The 26,443-nt window shown below is 41.5% G+C and overlaps 1 protein-coding gene across 1 annotated transcript; it reads right to left on the reverse strand.

Moving 5' to 3' along the window:
- Positions 1-4,389: 4,389 nt before the first annotated feature.
- Positions 4,390-26,241, reverse strand: sae1 (SUMO1 activating enzyme subunit 1). The gene is made up of 9 exons (XM_034115829.1): positions 26,037-26,241; positions 24,154-24,265; positions 23,467-23,640; positions 17,069-17,214; positions 15,339-15,432; positions 14,843-14,948; positions 10,429-10,573; positions 8,784-8,853; positions 4,390-4,639 (listed from the first exon to the last, which is right to left on the reverse strand). The coding sequence occupies exons 1-9, from the start codon at positions 26,135-26,137 to the stop codon at positions 4,547-4,549; spliced, it is 1,041 nt and encodes a 346-aa protein (XP_033971720.1). The 5' UTR covers positions 26,138-26,241; the 3' UTR covers positions 4,390-4,546.
- Between the last annotated feature and the right edge of the window lie 202 nt (positions 26,242-26,443).

Below are 26,443 nucleotides of genomic sequence, written 5' to 3' on the forward strand. Positions count from 1 at the left end.
CAAAATATTGCGCAACACATGTTTGAGGATAATGTCCAGTGAAACCATTATTGTCCTCATGAGTACAGGTTTTCTACAATTATGTGTGTGTGTGTATATTGTCCAGATATACCATTGTGGTCCTCATAACGTAGGGACTTGCTTTGTGTATGGGTGTGTATGGGTAATGTCCAGCTAATCCAGAGGGGTTCTCATAAATCATAATTTTGTCTGGAAACGCCCACTCCCGCCCAGTCCCGCCCCCGTCCTCACAGTCCTGTAGAATTTCAGGTCTACAGATCTCTACACTATTTTACCAAAACTGAATTCTAAATAGCCAGAAATGTAGCTGAATTTTTTATGATCAGTTCAAGCACTCTGCTGTCTCTCTACGGCAAAGGGAAAGGTGGGTCCCCATAAATCAGTGTTTGAACTGGTACGAGGAAAAAGTGCTGACAAACCACCCGTGTGTGTGTGTGTGTGTGTGTGTGTGTGTGTGTGTGTGTGTGTGTGTGTGTGTGTGTGTGTGTGTGTGTGTGTGTGAACAACTTTGTTTCGGAATGTGTTCAATACTTAACGTTTTTTTCATTATTACCATACAATACATAGATTTAAGAATAAATGAAACAAATAATACAAAATTGACCTAAAAAAGCAGACAGATTTTGCAACTCCATGCGCCCCGATCAGGAGCGCATAGACTTTTTATCCGCTACCCTTTCTCTCCAACAACAGCACAGTTAATTGTAGTCCTGTACGGAACAGCCTATACTCGCTATCGAGTTCATTACAACGATGAAACACAGTCTTGTTCTACACTTGCATGCCACTGCCCACCCGTGATCAATTAGCCTATAATTTTATGTATGCACCCCGGACCGGCACCAGTTCCTCCAGCAATGTAGGGAACTGTGGCGCATCAGGTAATGCACGCACATCGCGCTGCCCCGTTTTACCAGCACGTAGAAAACGGTCACAAACAACGAGTGTGCATTTGGACCATTCTCCTTTTTAATAGAGATGGCGGTGGCGTGAGTTAAAACCGTAGGCACAGACTATGACTTTCTCCCTCTCAGTTCGCACTGCACCAGCAAAACAGATACAGGGAGGTATTTACACACACACCCCGCGCTGCAGCTGGAGACGTGTTTAAAGAGGCGATAGTGGTGATATCTCTGGCTGCTTCTAACTGCTAGTGTTGGCCGCTGAAACCCTTAAAATTCGGCGATTTGTTCAATACAAATCTTTACATTGGTTTCATACAGAAGTTCCACTTTACTGATGCCTTTCTTTAAGGTTTCTCCGAACATGAGCTGTGTACGCTTGTATGGCACTTCCGTCCCGAGCAGCATACACAGAGAAAATCAGCCAGGACAAAGTCCCCAGACACTGATTCCCTAGGGTTACTAGCCCCAAATGATAATCAACCAAAAACGAAACACAACCGCTCAGTTTCACAGGTAATTTTAGGATACCGTCAATCAGAGATTCTGGTAAGGCAATGTCCAAATGTGGATTTGAAATTACACTTACCAGTTCTGAAGATTTGTTGGTATCCTGCCGACAACGCCAATTTGTGGGGGAAACTTCTGAAGCAATTGGAGCTTTGATGGCAAACACTGATGGTTTATTTGGAGCTTCGGCCGGAGAATTCACAAGACATGTCACGGGCCACGATCTGACCACACGGTTGAGATGCCACAATCAATTCTGAAGAACTCTACCCCAGACCCGTGTATTTAGCTAGTTCAGAGAGAATAATCAACATTGTGCATAACAAGATAGAATCATAACACCTCTATCAGCTGACGCCAACAGGCAGGAACAGGGAGACAAAGCACTGAGAGCACAGCAGCCAAGGTTACAGGTGCGTGTGCTCAGTCAGGACAGTATAAACTCGGTCAAAGTTATGGGCCTTGGAAAATATTTCCCCAACAATAACAAATAACATCAACAACAAATAACATCAGTTCAAAATAGAGAAAATCAATAACAAATCAATACATTCAGGAAATACATTCAGCAATGCAAATGACCAATTGAATGCATGAGTCTCATCACTGGATTATTAGTGACTGCAATGAGCCTGTTTTGCACTACACCTCTTTTCAAAACGCGGTTGCACTCTCAAGTCGTGCTCAATGTTGAGCCTAGATCTGTATTTTGTTTTCAGTGTTGCAACAGCTGAAAAGCCCATTTCACAGAGATAAGATGTGGCGAAGGGAAGAAGAATGTGCACAGCTCTCTGCCCAATGGTTTCAGTTGTGTGTGTGGCAGGCTCGGATTGGCCATTGGGAGATTCAGGACTTTTCCCGGTGGGCTGCTGCCGTTGGTGGGCTGCTGCCGTTGGTGGGCTGCTGCCTTCGGTGGGCCGCTGGCTCTGGCATAGGTGGGCCGGGGACTTTCACAGCGCCGCTGCGCCGGTACCGCATCCGCCACTGCATCCGCCACCGCATCCGCCACCGCAAACACCCGCCGTTGCGAGGCTCCAGCGGCTCCGGGCCGGCGGCTCCGGCGCAGCGGCGCAGTGGAAGTCCACCGCCGTTGCGAGTCTCTGGCTGTAACAGTCCACTACCGCCCGCGAGGACCCAGGTTCGATTCCGGCCTGAGGTCCAAAACGTTTATTACATTTTTTAAAAATAATCTCCCGTTCATCGCGTCCATTTGCGACCCACCTATCACATCTCTGTGCCCCACCAGTGGGGCGGGCCCATGGATGTATAATAAGAACTGGATACAGCGTGGGAGGCGGGGTCTCGTTCTTTCCTATGAGAGCTGCTCATTGGCGCAGGAAGACAAAATGGCCCAACTTTTGAGAGAGCGAAACATCATAGATTACCCGTCATGCCTGGCTGTCAGAGCAGAAGAACCCATATGCGCAGTCACAGAGCATGCGCCCCTTAAGCCCCGCCCCCCGAGCTCCCACTCTCGGCTCAGTAGAATGAATGGAGAGAGAAAATAAATCTAGATTCGGCTTTTAGTGCATTTTACAACTTTAAGGACCGAATGATTGGGCTATAAAATAGTTCATACTGGGTAGTTTATTTAGTTAAAAAAAAATGATCCACCGATTTACAGACGTCTCTTGTCTTTCCCCATGTTAGTCAATGGGAAAAAGTTGTTTTGGGCCGGGTGACGTCACGGACTGATGCGGAAATTGCAGTACCGCCGTTTGGACACAACGAATATTGGCACAGAGTCCGGCGCACTTCCTGGGGGCTTGGGCGGGCCCCACACTTTGAGAAACTGGCTGGTTTAGCGAAACACTATTTTCCTGAATGGGAGTGGAGCAGTACAGTACTTAAGTAAATGTACTTTGTTACTGTCCACAATCTGCCTAGAAGTATTTTAATGTTGTAGCTGTTCAAGATAGTCATTTTAAAATGTTTTAAAAATATACTGTTAGTAGTTAAACCAATAATAATGCTACGGCTGCAACTGACAGTTATGTAGGCACATTTGTATTTCATCTTAACGCTGTGTGATTAAAAGAATAAACACAAATAGCAGGATAGGCACACATATTTGCTATATCTTTCCCCACTGAAAAGGCACTGCACCAATACTGTTAAAATATTGGTATAGTTCATCCCTGTGCTGCTTGGCTCGAGCTGTAGCATGTAGCTATTTGTTGTTTGTATATCACGCAATCTGTCCTCTGGTTGCCTCTTTTGAATGACGAATACACCGCCGCCTGCTGGTAAGGAGTTATTGAGACTCACGCATGCGCAGTGCGTACGTGCTACTTTGCCGTCGGCTGAAGTCTTTGCGGTGTGTTCCAGTGCGACTGTTTGGCCAAGACGCAGGAGACATGAGGCGACACAACAGTCGGGTCCGTCGGGACCATGGTCGGGACGTGTTCTTTGGTGTCAGTTTGGTGTGTAGCGACCTTCACACTCACATACTGACACACTGAGGTATTACAGCTGACATTCTCAGCATGTTTGATTGAATTACTTCCATCCAATCATCTCTAGCATCGACTTCAAATCCCCCCTTCCAGATTTAAATGTTTTATATTTACATTGTTTCATGGCTGCATCTTTACATGAAATAGAAAATAAAAAATGTTTTGATCAGATTTCCTTTAATCCATCATGAGATGTCTGACAATAATAGGGTAGTTCTTTCTCGCCTGCACATTATGTACCAACTCCAATTAAACTAGTGTTGTGAGAGCTTCAAGACTTTCTCAAATTCAGATCTGAGTAATTAGTTTAACATGATTGTCTTTCAGCAAAAATAGCAACATTATTGCTGATGCCAGCTTTTAAATCAACACAGCAGCACATGAATAATACTTTTGAATAAATTCTAAGACTACATAGGGCATAAATACATCAACTTATGATACACAGCCACAAATCACGAGTTATTGTTTCACTAATCCACAGAGCTGAGGCAGAAACATTTCATCAACAAGGTTTTATTAGCAAATGTAAAAAACAACATCACTTTGTACTTGAGACAAAATGCCAAAAAAGGAAACAATCAACAACTTTATGACGAGTGGAGGAAAAACCAACATCATTTATCAAAGGGAACAAAGTAGGGGAATCAAATCTGCTTAGTTTGGTCCAAAGTAGTCCACCATGCCGTTCCCTTTACGACCATCAAAGAAGAAGAAGTTCCTGTGAGGAGCGTCTCTTTGGGAGAGGGCCTGAAGAGAAAGAGAAAAAACATTAAGCACACTTTTTTAAAGTAAACATTAAGGTTAAATGGTATTTTCTTTCAGAAGTGTGTAATCTCCAAAGCTTGTTTGGGTCCGGTCAGATGTCTGAGAGGACTGCTCTATAATTCTGAATGCTCGTTCATGTATTTAGCTTGTAGAAAAACTGCTTTAACTATCGATTTTATTTTGTATTGGGTTTGTTTTGTATTTGAATAACAGCATGCTGTTCATCCAGACTGACAGTGTAGAGACAAAGATCCTCTGAGCAACAGTTCAATAAGAATAGAATAAATCAGCAGTCATTGGTGAGAGAAGCTGTTCGCTTAGCATCAACATGTGTGCAGATTTCCTGTTTCAAGTTCTATCAGTACTCTCCCCTGTTATGGAACTGTGTGGGGATATGGACTGAATCATTTAAATCTTCTTCTTCGTGTCTGAATAATATTTTTTCTATTTTCTGTTATGATTATTGAATGAGAGATGTCCACCCAGCAGGGCATTCCAAACTTCATAACAGTAGTGTTTACAACCAGATAATCAGTCAAAACATGACAACTCAGAAACAGCCATCCTCATGCTTGTTTTCCAGTTCTGTTAAGTAATGTATGTTTGTTATTCTCAACTAAATGTTTATTGTTATTTAACTGGTTTCCTTATCTGAGCTTACCATCTCTGCACATGCCACCCCTTTTGATGGTACGGTCCAATTGATGGGCCTATAAAGGGTGGCATGTTAGGCTCATTGAGGGGAGGGAGAGTGTTGGAGACAGTCATATGGGGATATTGATGTTGTCAACCATGTACCAAGGATGAATACATTCCCACACCGGGTTATATCAGGGCGTTCTGCGTCCTTACTTGGTCGGGCCGCTCAAACGGAGACCGAGATCTACGGCCCCAGAGATCTCCTCCGTTACATTTCCTTGAGCAGACTGACACCCCGTCAGTCACTCAAAGTTCAGTGAGGTGAGTGAGATCTCTCAGATTCAGCCCACCAGCGTCAGTCAGACAGTTTCAGAGAGTTTCATCATCTACATCGTCCTGGAGACGTGCCAATATAATGCAGCCAGTCTCCCTCTCTAACTAACTAACTAACTCGCGCACTTTTTTATGATTCTATTTTTTTTTTTTGCTGAAATAAAAAAAAACAAGTCACTGGATTTAAAGCTCCCATGTCATGCTTTTCCGGTTATTACCCGTCCCCTTGTGTGTTATGAAGGTTTTTATGCATGTAAACGGTCTGCAGAGTCACAAACCCTCAAAGTACACCCTGTAGGGAGTACAACTCTAACACAGAAAAGACCTCCCCAAAACGCCTTGTTGGAGATTTCTCATTTTCCAGTGTTTACTTCCTGGGTACTCTGACGTGTGAATACCCAGAGGCCACACCCTCTGCCAGCCTTTCACGAAACAAAGCTTCCCAAACCTTTCATCGATTCATGCCGGATATGTACAGCGTAGGGCACTGAAGAACGATGCTGTTCCTACTTTGTTTGGACCAGCGGGAGATTCGGGTACACAACCTGTAAGTATTCATTGTTTGTGTATTTATGATGTTTAAAACAAATAAGGTATCTACCACGACTGTTTAAATGGGTAAACGTTTTCCGGGCTACTACGCCGGGATCGCGGAGAAATGCTCTCCGCAGACCCATTCTCACAGCGTTATAAACCTTTTTCTTAGCACGAGCACTTTGTATGGCTGCGCTCAGGCAGGCGCTTCTGTGCCATGTCTTCCCGGACAAACAGACTCAAGTTTAGTTTCTTTCCCAGGGCCATATGTGCACTAAACGCTGCTAATACTTAAGTTATCATGTCTTCAGTGCAATAATCATGTCTTCCCTGCAATACGAGGGGAATCGTGCAATTTAATTTATTATTTATTTATGTACATATTCCCTTTCATGTCTATTTAAGTCCCATTTCTTGTTTTTATATTGTCTTGTTGTTTTTATATTGTCTTGTTGTTGCGCGTTGGCACCTTGAGTTCACATTGTAATTTCGTTGTACAATGAGAAATTAAAGATCTTATCTTACTCAATATCAAGCTACACTTATTGTTTTTACTTCGGCTGCGAGTGTTTGTGTGTGCTCAGGATGAGTTTAGCTTGTTCTCGCTGTATCGCCGACCCGGAAACCTGTCCGCTCCTCGCAGCAGCGAGCCTCTCAACGTCCCGACCAATCAGAGCACACTGGGCTCACAGGGAGGGGGGGGGCAGGAGCTCCAACAAGCCGTTTAGGACAGAGAGTGAATACCTGGTGAATACACATACTTTATAGAGATGCTGTATGAGAAACCAATGTGAGTTTGGAACATTGAACAATGTAAATCTATTCTAGTATACCTCAACAATGGAAATATGATCAGTAGAAATGGCCATGACATGGGACCTTTAACAAGCACGTTTCAGTGTGCAAACAGGAGAGGAGAGGATTTATATGGTCCTCAAAACTATCTTATTCAAAAATACATGGTAAGACCACGTTGAATGGGATGATTGATGTGTCTGTGACTGGATTATCATAAAACTTTAAACATTGATGCGTGATGATGTAAAAACTTTATTGATTAGCCTGACAGGATCATCTCAACAGTGGGCTGTCTGAGTCTAGTCTAGTAGACTCCTGATGTATTGCATTAAACTGAGAAATATATCCAGCATTACCCTCAAACCTCCCTTCCAGGTTTACATTTATAACATTGCATGATCTAAGCCCACCATGTTTTAAAATCAAATGAAGAGTTTGATTCCGTGGTAACCCACCAGGACATGTCTGACAATAAAAAGGTCATGTTCTTGTACTGATGCCAATGACCCCAGGGTCAGTGGGGTAAAACCCTAACCCTACAGGATGCATACATAATTATATTATGAGTAGCATTTGTGTTTTTATTCATGATGTATATGTTCATTTTTCTATGTGTCTATTCAGTCATATTTACCATTCAGTGGTGTTTGCACTTTTAGCTTCCATAGTGATCTTATCTTTGCCACCTCTCTAATAACCCTCACTGGTCCATTCTGTTGTAATATCAAGGGTTTACTGAGTTGTTCAGCTGGAGGACTTCAAACACATTTCCCTTTTGAGAACTGTCTGGTCACACTTTAAAAAAGATTGTTTTTTTTCCGATAAGCAGCTAAACTTTAGTACTTTAAATCTTCCAATTATTTGAAGACATATGTTGGGCTTTTGCGTTTGAATTTTCAGCACTGTACGTCGTGAAATTAATTGAATTTGTATTTGGTGTAAGACACATACATATAAACACACTGAGCTCAGTTCAAGTGTAGAAACCATCATAGATGCATTTTATATTAAATACAATTCTGGTTGTGTTATTTCACATCATCGCTCAGAAAACACACACACACACATACACACATACTCAATGTTAATATTCTAATTCTAATATTAGGTTTTGAATTTAGCACTATACAAAATGAACAATGAACAGTAATGAACAAAGTTACTCTAACCTATATTTAGCGAAAGACACATACATGCACACAGACTCACTGAGCTCAGTTCAAGTGTAGTAACCATCATTAAATGTATTCTTAATTAAATACACTTTAGGTGCAAAGATTTCACATCATTGCTCAGAATAAGTACACACACACACACATACGCACACACACACACACGCACGCACACACACACGCGTGGATATCTTAAGGTGAATAAGAGTCTATGACATTCAGCTTGTGAGATGGAGGTATGATGCTCCTATACGCAGTGTTGAAAGAAGTACTCAGATCCTTTACTTGAGATTATATGATCCTGTTTTTACACATGTAAGAGCATTTTAGTGTCGCAGTAAGTACATTTGGACAACATTTAGATACTGTGTAGATTAGTAGTACCGTACTGCATTATATCATATCAGCATATCATCTGTTGTTATCAGACAAAGTAACTGAGTGTTAAAATAAATGTAGTGGAGTAAAAAGTATGATATTCACCTCTGAAATGAAGTGGAGTAGAAATATAATGTAGCATTAAATGGAAATACTTAAGTAAAGTACAGATACGTCCAAAAAGTACTTAAGTGAATGTACTCAGTTACTTTGCACCACTGCCTAAATGCTTGTATGCCTTGATGAAAGCATCCTGATGTTTACATGCTTACCTTGACAACTTCCTGTCCCAGAACCCCCCCCACCACAGCGCACACTGGAGACATCTCAGAGAAGCAGTAGCTGAGGACAGACATGAACAGTGAGTCAGAACAAAGTGTGAAGTTGATGAAACGGAGAAACTTAAATCAGATAAAAAGGATTTTCTCCGTCTGGAGCGCTGTTTGTGTTCCAGCTGATGTGTTTGTTGTAAACTGTGTTACTGTGGAAGCTGTTCCGTCTCTCCGGTATTGCAATACCAGAACACAATCTCATACAAATCGGAAACATTCATTAGTGAAAGTGGGATTTTGGCCAGGACACCAAAATGAGATCAACATATTTACAATCTTCACAGTTGATTGTGTATGTGTCACCTTGGTGATCTACAGATGTGAAGCAGTCAATTGAAGCGATGACTTTGGTTGGATCCACCAAAGTCACAGAGTATCGCAGACAGATGGAGGCAGAGCAGCAACATGGGCTGCTGGGAACAATTACTGTGTCTGTGTTTGTTTAAAGGAGTCTAGAGATTTTGAAGACAACATAGATAACAGCTTCAGTAGGAAAGGGCTGTCTGATGGAAAGGTAAAGAGGTGGAAATATCATAAATATAGACAGATTTTATTTACCTCTGTTTTGGTGCTCCTGTACTTTATTCCAAACTGGATAAATGTTGCTGTATGCATGTATTTATTTATTAAGTTTAGCTGGATAAATAAACCAGACCCCGTCCCACAGGTGTTGCTGCCAACTCAACCCTGGACACACCTCTGTTATTGGGTCACAGCGAATGAATGAACCTCACTGAACAAATTTATATTTAAAATCATGGGGAAAATTGGATTATGGGTGGCTGTCCGGGGTGTGTTGCAGGAGCTTGCTGTAAACTGTGTCTACTTCAATTGAAAACAATCATTAACTTCATGTCTGAGACAATTTTCCATAAAGAATATATCTTTTAGTCAGACAATAAATACTAGGTTCAAATGACTTCAATATGAAATGTTAATGAGAATGTACAAAACTCCTGTCATCGTATGTCGGCTAATAACCCAGATTTATGCACTAAGTGTTTGGATGAGAAAGGAACGTTATTTCATTGTCTTTGAGAGTGTCCTAAATGCTAATCTTCTGGAAGGATGTTATTAGGTGTCTGTCAGAGATGTTTAACATCAAAGTCCCTTTGAACGGGAAACTTTGTGTACTTGGAATATATCCAAAGGACTTCAAACAGACTTCAGAACGGACCAAACTTTTGGACTACTGCAGGAGGGCTGTCACTCTATGTTGGAAACATGTGGATGCTCCATCTCTGAAGACTTGGTTAAAAGGGATCTTGTTGGTGTAGAACACTTACATACATCGCTAAAGGCAAGCGGAAGGACTTTGTGCAGCTGTAGGAACTGAATATGAACATTATGAGGCAAGGGAATGTGGACTGTGTCTGGAAGGGAATTGTGAAATTCTTCTTTTTTATTTATTTGATATGTATGCTATTTATTACCAGTGCAAGTTAAGGGTGTGTGTGTTTGTAAGTTTGAAGTACAAGTTTGTTTTTTATTAAAATGTTATATTAGTGTGTAGTATAAGTGAAGGCCATTAAACAAAAAAATCTAACTTTTAGAATAAAAGTGTGGAAGTGAGGAGGCGTTGTACCTGATGAAGTCATCGTTCAGCAGGTCACTCCTCACGGCCAGCGCCTCCAGCACGTCCTCTCTGATCTGTCTCAGCAGCTGGCTGTCCTCTGGGTAGGACAGGGGGTCGGGGTCACGACCTTTGTCTGTCTGGAACTTCAGCAGAACTGTGGAGACGGAGAGAAGGCACAGAAACAGACGGTTAAGAGGCTGGAAAACGAGTTAAAACATCTTCTTATGTTCCGTATAATCTATTGCACTTTTGCCATTTATAATTTCATCACGCTTTCAAGAGACTGCCACGGTGAATTATCAGCTTATGGAAAGACAACATCTTATCTCTGACACAGGATAAGATCTGTGTGTGGTTGCACCATCAACCGCTTCATCTGATTAGGCCTACGTTTCCCCACATCAAATTAAGAGCGTGCACACACAGACTCACACCTAGAGACATGCAGCCAGGCAATATTAGGTTGAGAAAGAAACATGTCTTTCGTGTCTGAGAGTCTGTTGCAGGGTTGAAGAAAATTCTGAAACAAGCACTTTATTTGATGAGAAATATTTTTAAACTGTGCACAAACACATCAACACGCCGCCCACATGTTTCCTGTTCGTCCAGTACATTAAAACCACATAAGGAAGTTGAGTCCTCCCACGACCATTTCCATCAGCGTGGCACACCACACACACACACACACACACACACACACACACACACACAAGAAGTGGCGATGAGTCACTCTCACACCTCAACTCTGCACTTTAATCAGTGTAATTTTGTTAGTGAAAGTTAAAGACTGGCACAGATGGCATCACACCAGCCAGGCAGGAAATCAAACAGAATTTCATAACAGAATATAATAATGCGCTCTTGGATGGAACAACGATGGTATCTCTAAACCTACACATGATGTATGATGCATAGACCGTCCCCAGATTAAAGTCAAGGGGAAATATTCCAAAATAGATATTCAGGGAGAGATAGTTCTGATGAGTTCTATTAAAATGTGTTTTTTTCAAAATGTGTTAAATCTCTTTCTCCTGACTGACTTATTTTACACACTGTGATAAACAAGAAAAAGGTGTTACTGCTTTTTCCAAATATTAATGTAGGTGTTGGAGCTGTATATTTAATTATGTCATTAGTAATTAAACATTAATTTTCAAGCTGTTTCCAAAGTGGAAACCATTGTTCTGTATTATTGGAATTCTACAAAATGAACCGAGGAAACGATATTCTGCCTGGACATTGAACTTTTGTCCTGCGTAAGATTTGCTTCCCCTAGCAGCAGTTATATTTAGAGTTTCATTTCTTTATTTATCCGCTACAGTAGGATTAATCTTTCCTTTCCCTTGCTGTCAACATGTCTAGTCAGGGTGTCAATTTATTAAAAAATGACAACGATCAGTGATCTGATGATACACGCCCACACGTTTCACATCACCTGACAGTTCCTCGTCAGACAGGAAGCAGTTGTAACAGAGGAAGAGCCACTTCCTCATTGGTCGGCCAAAACAAAAACCGCTGCTTCTAATTATAGAAACAGTGAGGGAATAATAACAGCGCCTTGTGTTTCACATTCACTGAATAAAACAACAACAACAACAGGCCAGTTTCCACTCAGAGGTCAGGCTGATCACAGGGCGGGGCGCACTGAAGGTCACACACTTTGGATTATAAAAATAAAAACGTAATTGAGAAAAATAAAAACTAAGTTTAACATCATAATGTAGTAAGAGCATCAACAATAAAAGTCTTCATTGGCCAGTAAAGGTTCCCTGTCAGTTTCTAATTATTATTATTATTATAAGAGTTTCTGGATTCATTTGACGTCTGCAGTGATCGGTGTCTCTAAAAATGTCTGTTTTCAGATTATTGACGATGCATTTGCCAGCTGATTTACTTAAGTACAAGTAGATCAAATATCTGAGTAAATGTGCGTAATTATATTCCAACACTGTTTAGAATAGAAGTGTACTGCAAATAATGGGTGACAGATGAGTCAGTGATGACCCCTCCTCCATGTGACCGTCTGGTAAAGATGAGAGTTCAATCTCATTCAGGTTCAGAGACTCTTCCATCATGAAACTCATTTCCAAAACTGTGGGATCAGTGAACTCCATGAAACAGAAATAGATACAAAACAAATATGTTCTTCATTCAGTGTATTGTAAAAAATGATCTGATTAAAAAAAAAGAAGAGCCTCCAAACATGTTGAATATGCCAGCATTAAAAATGTCTGTCATCAGTAACACCTGTATCGCTTCAGTCTTTGATAATACACACATACAGCTTTGTGAAAGACTAACAGGTGCCGTTTCATCTTTTACACATGACATGAATGTTTCACTTATTACATTATATTATGCATTTGTCTGGAGGCTGATGTGTTTTTTTAATCTAGCTGAAGTTTGGATACACTAAAAGACACATTATTCTAATATATTAGGGCTGGGATTATCTAAATAATTGTTAGTAATTATTTTTAAACGATTAGTTGATTTAATTAAAGTTCAGTGAATCTGAGGATTCCACAGAATCACCACTTTATATCTGATATTTACCAAAGAGATGTGCTCATATTTTTCCATGGAAATAAATAAATCAGCATTAAAAAAAGACAAATCAAAAAATGGAAAAAGTTTTTACAAGAAAAAACTTGAAATGCATCGACAGGTGAGACTGTGTCATCTTATCCGTTAATGAATGGATTTTTTAAAGGAGTGTTTTCAATCTAACTCATGTTAGTTAACATACTCTTACTCATTTAATATCAATCTTTTCTACTGTTGATATGTATGAATTTGCTGATTCATTTTGATATTTCTAACTCATGTTAACCACATGCTGCTGTGACAAATAAAATCAATAAATAAAGTAAAGTATATACATCTAATCTAATTAGAGAGTAATATTTGTAATAATATTAAACGTTTAAATATGATACACACTAGTAGAACTTAACTTTATTTTATAACTTGTGACCTATGCATCCTGCCAAAGTTTAAAACAATGATATTATTAATAACAATCATGCAGGGAAATGCTTTGATAAATCAGTGTGTGTGTCAGGGTACTTCCTGCTGTGGAGGTAGGTGTCAGGCTGCTCTCTACGCTCAGTGCACATGACTGGCCATGGACAGCCTGTGATGGAAACTAGTGTGTGTGTGTGGAGTGTGTGTGGAGTGTGAGGATGGAGCAGGGCCAGGTGACGGGAGGGACAAAAACAACTCTTTAAAAGGTCATCAGACACGTTAATAACCTGAAAAACAGGAAGGTACGTTCAAGATTTACTTATAGGCTCAAAAGGTTCCTAAACACGTCACAGACTGTTCTTCATGTGCAGCTCAGCGTACCAATATATATATATTTCTTTTACCAAACTGGTTATTGAATTGGTTATGAAACAGCGTTCATCTTCTCTCTGGAATGATATTTATTCATGAAATGATCAGCTAAATCAGAACAGGTGACTTTGCATGTGCGTGGGGTTTCAGTCTTGTCGCAGGATTCCTACACATTTTCAGTTTCAAATTTCTAATCTCTTTTAGACCTTTCAGAATATGTGTTGTATTTGATCAATTCTCTGTATGGAAATTCTGTTGTGTCCTGCCTCCTACACAGGAAGGTCAGAAGACTTACAAATAGATGTTATCACTTTCCATAAAAACATCATCTGAGAGTAAAGTTCCTTATAATATCTTCACAAAGTCCTGAAAGTGTTTTATTATTAGTTATTATATAGCATAATATTTTAGACAATTAAAGATAGTGACTACATTTGAAAAATATCACCAATAAATAATTTAGCAATTTTCAAATGTCAATCTCCTTTTTTAAACCTAGAAAAATCGATATTTTGGGGTTGCAATGACTTATAGTATCCACTATCTAATAGTTAGACTGATGACATTTTCATCTTATTAGGTTGTTGTCTGGAGGCGGCAGTGGCTCAGTCTGTAGGGACTTGGTCTTGGAACCAACCGGTTCAAGTCCCGATCGGACCAAAAAAAGATAGAGTGAGCTGGTAGAGGTGCCAGTTCTGTCCCTTGAGCAAGGCACCTAACCTGGATCTGCCAGCCTCTCTGCTCTGCCACCTCTCCTATCTGCATGTGGTTGTGTGTGTGTGTGTATATATATATATATATATATATATATATATATATATATATATATATATATATATATATATATATATATATATATATATATATATATATATATATATATATATATATGTGTGTGTAATGTGGACAAACTGAGTGGAGAAAGAAATGTCCCTGTAAGGGATTAATAAAGAATGTATTCTTCTTCTATTCAAATAAAACGAAACCCATCAGCAGTAACTAGAGGTTAAATGTGAAAATCTGATTATGATCAACAGAATAATGATTTCTACTAGCACTCTTTGTGAGATGCTGCTCTAAGCACCTTGAAGCAGGAAGTAGTCCACTGGGGTCTTCTTCATCCCGGCTTTGGCCTTCTCCGTGGTCCAGTCCACCTCCAGAGCCTCCTTCAGGGTGCAGTAAGAGGCCGTCTGGTGGGGAGAGGTTTTTAAAAAGTCAGGTAAACAGGAGGAGAACCATCATCTTAATAACAAAATAAGGTCTGCCGGTCATTTGATGAGGGGAAACTATTTAGTTGTGTAGATTACTGTATGTGAGCCCTTTACAAACTAGAAACAACAGAAAGCAATACAAAAATAGCATTTATTTTTAGAAATGTGAAAAGACGACACTTTTTTCCATTCTGTGTAACTTTACAATAAGTTCTACTCCTATCTTCACATTTCTTAGACAAACCCCATTTAAAGGATGTCATTTCATTTATCACTCTTGTTGTTCCATTAAACCCAATAGATGGAACTCATCTTTATGCATGGCTCATTTTTTAATCTTTTGGCTTAAAGACTAAAACATATTTTTACCTTTTTCACCATGGTGGTCTCGTTGGGGTCCACTTTTGCTTTCTTGGCCTCTGGACCATCGCTAGAACTCGGTTTAACCAGTTTTGGTTTCTCCCTAAAGTAACAGAGTGAAGAGAAAAATATCTTACATATCAGAAAACTGAACAGTCAGTTTTATATTCCATATCAAGCTCATTGAAAGGTTCCTCTGTACATGACATACAAGCAACCTGTTAGTTCAGTTTGACTGCAGCGAGAAGAAGACATGTCATGAAGCTGGTATGTGACAATAATTAAAATTCCCAAATGAAATCCATGCCACCATATAAGATAAACATGTATTAAACCATTTCACAAACATTCCACTTTCACCAAACTTAAACCCTATTTTAACTCAACTAATATATTGCTTTTCCATTTAATCATATGTGTAACTAAAAACGAATCAAAAGCAACGTTAAACTATGTCATGTCATCAATCATTAGAATGGATCTCCCAATGGAATCAGTGCAGAGAGTAAAACACTGCACTACTAATGCAGCAGTGTTGGGCTGAATAATGAAAACATATTCAATATGACATACTTGATAGTAGAGATGTCCCGAGCCGATCACGTGATTTTCCAAAAATCGGGGATCGGAATTTTTTTTTTTTTTAATAAAATATTTTTCTTATTTTATTTAATGTTACAAAACAAAAATGACCATGTTCACGTCTTAAAGTCATCCTGAGGCCTTAGTTTTGGTTTAAAATTACACAACATCATGTATGTGTTGCTTCTTTTGGGCTTGTTTTCATAGACCTGGTTGCTTATTTCTCTCAAATCTGGCAACAGAGTGGGCGCAGTGTCTAATAGTAGCAGTAAGCTAACGAGAGGCTACGTTCAGCTGGTGACTCGGGACAGAGAAAATGTCAGGAGTTTGGAAGTATTATAAAATTGAAAGCGAAGGCAGTGTAACAGCCAGATGCAATGTTTGCAAGGCGGAGGTTCCGCGTGGTGGAAAGAACAGAGCTACGTTCAACACGACCAATCTAATACGCCACCTGAGAAACAAACACCAACAACAACACAACGAGTACACAGCGGCCACTCAGGTAACGGCACTGAAACAACCGACACTTTCAGAGACTTTTAAAAGGAAAGAGAAACTGCCCCAGAACAGTGAAAAGGCCAAAAAAATAACAGCCAAGATAGCTGAATTCATCGCGTTGGATGACCAGCTGTTATCTGTGGTGGAGAACGTGGGGTTTAAGGGACAACTTGAATGCTTTTCTCCTTTTTTTTCTCTTAATGCATTGCATAAAGATCGGATCGGGAAAAATCGGTATCGGCAGATTGTCAAAATCAAATGATCGGAATCGGATCGGGAGCAAAAAAAGGTGATCGGGACATCCCTATTTGATAGCATTTAATATACTGCATTTTCAATATATGAAATCTTTTCCTAGACATCAAGGCTCAGTACCAGTAAAGACATACCATTTAAAAAATGTTTTTGGTAATCAAATAGACAAATAAAAATAATAACACCTACATATGGGCCTATTTGTGAGCCAATATAAAGCTGGTAAAAAAGTGTTGTTGTCAGCTGGAAGTAGGCACTGGCCTCCTCCGTTTATTATGTCCTGCAGAATTACTATAACAAAATCACCCAGCGCTACTGCAGTGCTCTCGAGCAAGGCACTAATACCGGGCAGCTCCAGATGAGGAAACCGTTTACACCCACTTCGAATGGTCGCCCACACTTACTCGACGTAGTTGTGTTCCTTTCCCAGGTTGCAGAACATGTAACCATAGTAACCGTAGACGTCCCCACAGAAGACCTTGATGTTGTGCTTGGAACAGAGCTGGTCCACTCTCACCATCAGGTCTCTGGAGCAGCCTGTCAGACACACCTGAGGGAGAAGACACCGTCAGAGTTCTGCTGATCAGACATGGACTACCAGTACTACCAGACATCCATCCAACATCAAAAACGTTTTTGTGACAGTGACCTTTGACCACCAAATTCTGCTCACCTTTTCCTGAACGTTTCTGACAAATTTAAAGAAATTCCCTCTAAAGCATTCCTGAGATATTCCCCTTACGAGAATGGGAATGAACGTGCGGGCCCTCCAAAAAACGTAATTTTAATCTGATAAGTACTGTTTATATATTTGTTTTGAGCTTTACCTTTCAGCACCTTTACTCTCTTAAAAAGAAACATGTATGAGACTGGGATGGCACCTTCTCCCTCTCGGTCTTTGTGCTGTAATGTGCTCATTTCCATCCTCATTAACATAACACTGAAACTGCTAGCAATAAAGCAAAATATCAAAACAAATGATATTTCTGCTACACTGTCTTAATTTTGATCCCTAAGGGACTTTTACTTCTGAAATTCTTCAGTAAGTTTGCATTTGGTCTGAGTTCAGTACATTGAATAAATGACCAAACAATGGTGAAGCCAACAATCTGCCATAGTAACACCATGGTGGGCCGGTGTGACAGCTGACCGGGGGGCTGGGTCCTCATCCTGCTGACCCAGTCCAGCACTATCTCTCCAGACTCATAACCTGATCCTGCATCTGAGACCCTGCAGGGCAGCCAGCAGACCAGGGTCAGGGTCCAGACAGAGGGTGAAAAGAGGTGCTGCAGCACAGGCAGTATGATAAAAGTAGAGACACTAAATACTGATATACACCTGGACATTTGCACAATATGTCCTCTTTTGGAAAAATATATAAAGTTGTTGGCCTGCCATGTTTTTTGTGTGGTATTTGAAGCTCCTTCTTGCAAGAAGAAACAAAAATGAACCACAGCAGAAAAAAATGATAATTCAACTTTAAATAGGTCAGCCATACCCAGAGAGACAGTATGTGTTTAACTGTTGTTTGTCACTGCTCAGTAATTAAGCCTCTCATATGAACACTCTTGTACTGCTCCACTTTATTCTCTGCTCACAGACACATCCCTGGAAGTAGATTAAAGTGATGCCTGGTCTACAGCAGGCAGGCAGGGAGAGGGAGAGGGAGAGGGAGAGGGAGAGAGAGAGGGAGAGGGAGAGGGAGAGAGGGAGAGAGAGACCCCCCTCTGTTTCCCATTTCTTATTTTATCCCAAGCTTTTTTAATTGTCCTTCTTTCTATTCTCCAAGCCTCTCATCCTCCCTCCCCGTGTCCTACTAACATCCCTCTCATCCCGCGCTCACTTCACTGTCCTCCGCCTCCCCCCCTCCTGCTGACCCTCCCCTGACTGCCCCAGAGGGAGCAGCCTGCTGATAATTCAGACAGAAAGGGAGGATGAAAGATGTCCGTCATTCCTCTGAAGGTGTTCAAATACATTCAGTAGCGACACAACTTGAGATGTGCGTATAGCTGCCTGTGGAAATCAATGCAAATGACAACCCTTCATTTCTCAGTCTAAAGTTCAGACTGAGAAATTAACAATAAATGACAATAAACTTTAACAAACAGTAAGATTATATTTGAGTTGTTAAACCAGTAAACCTATCTGCTGGTTTAACAACTCAAATATAATCTTACTGTTTGTTAAAGTTTATTGTCATTTGGTTTAGTCATGTTTTACCATGGATATAACATGTAGGAATTAAAGTCCTACTACAGGGCATTTAACCCATCATCCTGCCATTCACACAGCATCAGATATGTAACATAAATCCTTTTGCCATTTTCTTATTTCATCTGCGTCAGGCAAATCAATCACAAAATCCAAGTATGTCCTGCAGCCAGAGTTTGAGATATTTTGTATTCTCGTCAGCCACTTCTATCCTTGCGTTTTAAATCCTTGCCCAATGTAAGGTGGTGTTAAAGAAAAAATGAATATATTACAAGATGAATTAAATCTTTTCAACATGGTGAGTGTTCTCCACAGCCCAGATACAATAATGACTCACTTTACACTGATTTGACTTTCCCTAGCGCAGAAGCCTCGTTATCATGACACTACTTTAGAAGCAAACCAGGCGCGGCTGGCATTACTGCAGTTTACAAGCATGTTAGAGAACTACACTGACCTTCAACTAACTTGAAGTAAACGGTTATACTTGAAGTAAACGGTTATTTTGTGTTTTTTACTGTAATTATTATTGAGTGTTCTTGTATTTTAATGTGTTATTTTATACCTCGGAACTGCGGGAAACAGTATTTCGATCTTTCTGTGTGTACAAAGATATTTTGAGATTGACAATGAAGTTGACCTAAAAACCTAAATCTTCCACGTACAGTTAGTCTGCTTAGAGCGACTGATAATGCAGCCCCTATAGAAGTCCTCCAGGTGTTTTGCTCCTGGAGCCTGACAGAAGAACAGGGAGAGCTTCATGTATGATCGGTGTGTACATTCCACCACATGCGAACGTGCAGGAGGCACAGCGCACACTCGCCGACCAGATACTGTGTGTGGAGAGGACTTATCCGGACTGCCTAGTTATTGTTCTTGGTGACTTTAACAAAGGCAACCTCAGCCACGAACTCCCAAAATATAAACAGTTTATCAAATGCCCCACCAGACAGGGGAACATATTGGATCACTGTTATTCCACCATCAAGGGAGCCTACCACGCCGCCCCCCGCGCTGCATTGGGCCACTCTGACCACACCATGGTTCACCTGATTCCTGCATACAGGCAGAAACTCAAACCTGTAGTGAGGACATTCAGGCAGTGGAGCAGTAAAGCGTGTTTGGACTGTACTGACTGGGACATGTTTAGGACTGCAACGCAAAGTCTGGATGAATATGCAGAGGCTGTGACATCATACATCAGCTTCTGCGAGGACAGCTGTGTACCAACACGCACCAGGGTGAGTTTCAACAACAACAAGCCCTGGTTCACACCAAAACTGAAACAGCTAAGATTGCAAAAAGGAGGAGGCGTTTAGGAGTGGCAATAAGGCACGTTTTAGAGAGTCGAAGTACGTCTTTGGCAAGGCGGTGAGAGATGCTAAACGACAATACTCTGAGAAGCTCCAACAGCAGCTCTCAGCAAACGACTCTGCTTCTGTCTGGCGTGGACTCAGGCAGATCACAAACAAGACAAAAGCCTCCCCTCCCATGAACGACCGACGCCTTGCAAACGATCTGAATCAGTTCTACTGCAGATTTGAAGACATTAGGCGCGTTCACACCGCAGTACTTTTCACCGTACTTTTCGCGTTTAGTTCCGTTAGTACCCCTTATGTCGCGTTCACACCAAAAAGAGCACTTAATCTCGGGAACTTTTATCCCCATTTTTAGTGCCTGCTGAGAGATGGTACTTTCCTGGGGGAAAAAGTGTCCCAGTTCTGATTGGCTGGGCGAATTGCAAACCACGCCCCGTACAACTCTGAAATGTTTTGTAGAGCCGCCATTTTATTATCCTGGCATTAGCATTATTAGCATTAGCATTCGCCCAGCGCACAAACGCAGAGAGACTAACTTATGGCAACACAAAATAAAACGTGGGAGCGGTGGAGATGAGGAGGTGTCGGCGTTCTGGCGATTTACTCGGAAGGCTTCAGTAGAAGCTGCTGGGAGTCCCAGCAGCTTCTACTGAAGCCAGTCCCCAACTCCGGGGACTTCCGGCCGGGGACACAGGGTGGCAGTATACGCCGTGAAGTTGTTTGCGGCCTGCCAGTAAACCCAAAGCAGAAGAAGACGAAGTGAAGTCAGCGGCTCATTTGCGTAATCTTCCCTCAGGGAATTTATTCCGGTGTGAACGCGATCTGTACTAAGTGCCCTGGGGTAATAAGTGCCGGGGCACTGAGTGCCGGCACTGAGTACGGCAAAGTACTTGGTGTGAACGCGGCTAAAGAGTTCAGTCCTGACACCATCCCCCATGACACCTCCCAACAGCCTCAGTCTCACACCTCCTCATCCCCCTCCCCTTCAGTGTCCCACTCTCCTACACCACTGCCCCCCCCCGACACATCAGACTCTCTCTCAATCAATGAAAGGGATGTAAACAGACTTTTCAGAAAACTTAATACCAGAAAAGCGGCTGGCCCTGACAATGTCTCCCCCTCCACCCTGAAGCTCTGTGCTGATCAGCTGTCTCCTGTGTTTAGCCTCAACAATCATCCCGGTTCCCAAGAAAGCAAGGATCACAGGACCAAATGACTACAGACCCGTCGCCCTGACCTCTGTGGTTATGAAGTCCTTTGAGCGCCTTGTCCTGTCCCACCTGAAATCCATCACAGACCCACTCCTGGACCTCCTGCAGTTCGCCTACAGAGCCAACAGGTCTGTGGACGACGCTGTCAACATGGCCCTTCACTTCCTCCTCCAGCACCTGGACACACCAGGAAACTACGCAAGGATCCTGTTTGTGGACTTCAGCTCCGCCTTCAACACCATCATCCCGGCTCTGCTGCAGGACAAGCTCTCCCAGCTGCACGTGCCCGACTCCACCTGCAGGTGGATCACAGACTGCCTGTCTGACAGGAAGCAGCACGTGAGGCTGGGGAAACACATCTCTGACACCCGGACCATCAGCACCGGTTCCCCTCAAGGCTGCGTTCTTTCCCCTCTGCTCTTCTCCCTGTACACCAACAGCTGCACCTCCAGTCACCAGCCTGTCAAGCTCCTGAAGTTCAGACGACACCACGCTCATCGGACTCATCTCTGGTGGGGACGAGTCTGCCTATAGGTGGGAGATGGACCATCTGGTGTGGAGAAAACCACCTGGAGCTAAACGCTCTCAAGACAGTGGAGATGGTCGTGGACTTCAGGAAGAACGCAGCCCCACCCGCCCCCATCACTCTGTGTGACTCCCCAGTAACTGCTGTGGAGTCTTTCTGCTTCCTGGGCACCATCATCGCCCAGGACCTCAAATGGGAGCAGAACATCAGCTCCCTCATCAAAAAAGCACAGCAGAGGATGTTCTTCGTGAGGCAGCTGAAGAAATTCAACCTGCCAAAGACGATGATGGTGAACTTCTACACCTCCATCATGGAGTCCATCCTCACCTCCTCCATCACCATCTGGTACGCTGCAGCCACAGCCAAGGATAAGGGCAGGCTGCAGCGTGTCATCCGCTCTGCAGAGAAGGTGATCGGCTGCAATCTGCCATCCCTCCACCACCTGCATGCCTCCAGGACCCTGAGGCGGGCAGGGAAGATAGTGGCCGACCCCTCCCACCCCGGACACGAACTGTTCGCCCCCCTCCCCTCTGGCAGGAGGCTGCGCTCCATCGGGACCAAAACCTCACGCCACCTGAACAGTTTCTTCCCCTCCGCTACCGGCCTCTTAAACAAGGCCCGGCCCCCCCCACAGATACTTTACCTCCGCCACATTATAGACTATATGCATTACATTAATGGACACAATGTTCCTACTCCTTTCTGCACATATTCTGATTTCACATTTCTTAGTTTATATGCAAAAATTCATTCATAGTATTCTATTTCCATGTAAACTACTGCTTTATTTATCTTATTGCTATTTAACTATTTTATTACGGTGTAAAAAAGATTTTGTGTTTTATATTAGATTTCTTGTTTTTTATATTTTATGTATGCACCATGACATCAAGTCAAATTCCTAGTATGTGTGAACCTACCTGGCTACAGGAGACATCTAGTGGCAGAGGAGAGGGATACAAATCTGGGTGCTAATATACAGTATCCCAAGAGGAGGTAAATCTTCAGCAAACATACTTTAAGATGTTTTTAAAAGCAACAGTATTACAAATTATTTAGCTTTTTAAAAGCTAATGTACCTGCAGGATCATTGCTGCTCTGAATTTGTATCCTAAATGGTTGATTGCACTTAATGTAAGTTGTTTTGTATGAAAGCTAAATGAAAGTGAAATCTTTCTGATTTCAAGAAAATCCAGAAAGGCTGGACTTTCACTTAATGTGAACTTTTATGTTGAATAAAGTTTTTTGCAAAAATGCATGCAGTGAGGAAGAATTAAGAATTATCAGTGTTTTAATTCTTCGTTCATCATGGTGGCATGCAAAAATACAAAGTGTTCTTCAAGAATTCAAGCTTACACAAGGTGAGCAATTGATAAACAAATGGTCATTGTGGCGTGTATATTCTAAAGTCAAATCATACAGCTTAGCTCTGTAATGTCCCATTCATTTGCTGACACTTTAACATTTCAATAAAGCGCGTTTTAGATAACCAGTCAATATTTGAATTACTTGAATAAAGTGTAGTTTCCACTCACCGCATCGAACTGCAGGAAGAAGTTATCTGGTTTGTCTTGAATCCTGTCTTGGTCTGCGTGGACCTGTACCATTGGGTTGAGGTTCTGTCCCCGCTCCAGAGAGGCCTGGGCCCGGTTCTGACCCTGAGCCGTCACCGGGACTAGGAACTGAGCTCGACATGACTCCTCTGACACCTGGTGGGTGGACGGGTGGACAGGGACAGACACACAGACACACAGACAAGAGCAGAGTGAGGATCATGCTGGATGAATTTTAGCTGAAGATAATTTACTGTGTGAACATTTATCTCCACTGGATATGTTCTTTTACAAAATATAGTCTTAAATAGTGATCAAGTACTAGGCTGTAATCAATTCAAAATGTGAAACGAAGCCAGAACGAAGTCGTTATTGAAATATCATCACTGTAAAAATTATTTAAAATAGCTGTTTTGCTTTCTTACTAAAAGTTCAAATCATTACTTTGCCAGTGGCCCCATCTAGTGGACATACAGTACTACAAAGGCTGAAGGGGCCGCATAAGGCCCATTTACTATTCCAATATTTCTATGAGTTATAGATATACTTTATAACACAGGTTTTGAACTGATACCTGAATATAAAGTAGGCTCCGTTTAGTGAGCTGTACTGAGCACAAGGCAAACACCTGAGCATGTTTTTATGAGTTTACTTTATGAGCATCTGTACCTGTTCATGGTCCAGCAAAGTGAGTCCTTTAACTCCAGCCAGGATTAAATTCTTGGCCACTTCGGCCCCCAGACCACCTAATCCTGCCAGGAGCACACGGGACCCACGCAGTCTGTAAAAAGCAAACAAACATGCAGACTGAATATCGTGCTGATAAAATCAGATGTGATTTTGTGCTATATGGGTTGTGCTGTGTGTTATTAATCAATTATTTCAACTCTTTTTGAAGTGCAGGTCTCATTTAAGAAAAATAAACTGTGCAAGTCTTCTTCGCTGCTTTTGTGGCAGACTACAGCGCCACTTAAAGGCCTGGCATATGTACTACAGCGTCTCCAACGCTTTCGAGCGGCAATGGCCGGCCGTGGCCCAACCCCACATTCCCCTGATAGGTGGAGAGTTGCATTTTGCAAAATACACTTTTGTACGTCTTTTATACATGAATATGTGTCCCCGGTGTTCCAGGGAACTCACCAAGTGTCAGAAAACACAACCCTCTCTATTTTCCTCCATACCCAAATCTCTAAAAAAAAGGGGCTGCAACGGATCTGATAAAAACTGATCCAGATTTGAACACTGTCCTGACGTCAGGACAGTGGCGCTACGGCTATTGGGCCAACTCCACCAATCAGGAGGAGACAGCCACGGCCATTAACGTTCGAAAGCGCTATAGTACATATGCCAGGCCTGTAGATGGTGCTGTTCTCACAGAATCAGCCCTTGCAAAAACAGAGCTAAAAAATGTCAAATTGAGCAAAATGAGGCATGGCTAAAATGCATGATCTGTTTGGTATTTTGAAGAAAAAAAAAGTATAAATATGCCTTATATAGGTATGGTCCTATACTATATTATTCAAATATAGCATGATAGGTCCACTTTAAGTAAAAATAGAAGTACCAGAGTATAAGAATACTGTGATACAATAAAAGTCCTGCATTCAAAATGTTATTCCAGTCAAATTAAAAAAGTATTAGCATCAAAATATACTCAACGTACCAAAAGTAAAAGTAGTCAGATTGGTCCTTTTCAGAATAATATATATGATGTATTTTATAATGATTGATCATTAAAGTGTTCTCAAAGCTGGTAAAGGTGCAGCTACTGTAGTTTGAATGACTTTGTATACTGCAGGGTAGCTTGTGAATTTACTCCAGGTGGAACTAAAGTCTGATTTAACACTTGATTATATTTCACATCATTCATCCACATCTGTAAAGTAACTTAAAGTATTAAATAAATGGAGTGGGGTAAAAGTACAACACTTACCTCTGAATTGTAGTGTGGTAGAAGTACAAAGTAGCAACAAATGGAAATTCAAACTCAAGTAAAGTACAAGTACCTCCAAAAGTACAGTGTTGCATTGGTACTTTTATCTTGATGTAACATTTTCAATGCAGGACTTTTACTTAAAGTAGGGTCAAAACAGTGCAGTTAAAAAAGTATAAATTGCAAGATGTTCTTTTAACACGAAATAGCCTAGGTAGGAAATCACAAGCAAAGAACAGTGGAAGATACTTTTTTTTCCTCGGTTCCGAGGATATACTTTCACATTATAATTTCACATTTAAATGGAAGACTTCTTTTTGTAGTAAAGTATTTATACAGTGTGATATTAGTAGCTTACGTCTGACGTCAATAAGTAACATTTTACAGATCTGATGGTGAATGGTTCCCTCATCACCACTGATAGACAATGCAAAGATCCCGACCTATAAGTATAGATATTCTAAAAGAGTACTCCAAACAGTGGCTACTCCAATGAGGAAAAATCCCAATGGGCCCCACTTTTTTGTAAGATCAACGCTTTGGTAAAAGGAGCAAAAGTGCATCAACTGAAACCTTCGGCTGCACAGATTAGCCTGACATGCTAACGGAGCTAACTGACCTCTTCTGGGCATCCAGCCCCCACAGGCGGATCTGCCGGTCGTACTGCGCCGCCTCCTCCTCGCTGATGACCGGGTCCTCCTTCTCGATCATATCGATCATATTTGGTCACTGCGTATACGGGGGTTACGGTGTAAATGAGCTTTGCTCAATGCAGCTAGGTATAAGGATGTTTAAAATGCCGCGACAGTCCCGCTGAATGGGCGCTGGATGATGACGTCAGTAAAACAAAACAAAAGATGTGTTTTCTCGAATTCTATTTCATGGATTTTCAGCTTATCTTGTGGTTCTCGATTTGTTTGTGTCATACGTTCCTCCGAATTTTATATCAGACATTATTGTGTTTTGGTTTAATGGTTTATATTTATTTGTAAAGTTGTTTACAGTCCTAGAAACAGCAAGGAACTT

The sequence above is a fragment of the Trematomus bernacchii genome, unplaced genomic scaffold (genome assembly GCF_902827165.1).
Source record: "Trematomus bernacchii unplaced genomic scaffold, fTreBer1.1, whole genome shotgun sequence".
NCBI classification, from domain to species: Eukaryota; Metazoa; Chordata; class Actinopteri; order Perciformes; family Nototheniidae; genus Trematomus; species Trematomus bernacchii.

Excerpts from the sequence above, each read along its gene's own strand:
- sae1 (XM_034115829.1), bottom strand. The coding sequence starts at position 26,137 with ATGATCGATATGATCGAGAAGGAGGACCCGGTCATCAGCGAGGAGGAG. Across the intron at positions 23,641-24,153 it reads CTTTGCTGGACCATGAACAG|GTGTCAGAGGAGTCATGTCG; the intron begins GTACAGATGCTC and ends TCCACCCACCAG. Across the intron at positions 10,574-14,842 it reads GGACTACTTCCTGCTTCAAG|TTCTGCTGAAGTTCCAGACA; the intron begins GTGCTTAGAGCA and ends CCGTCTCCACAG.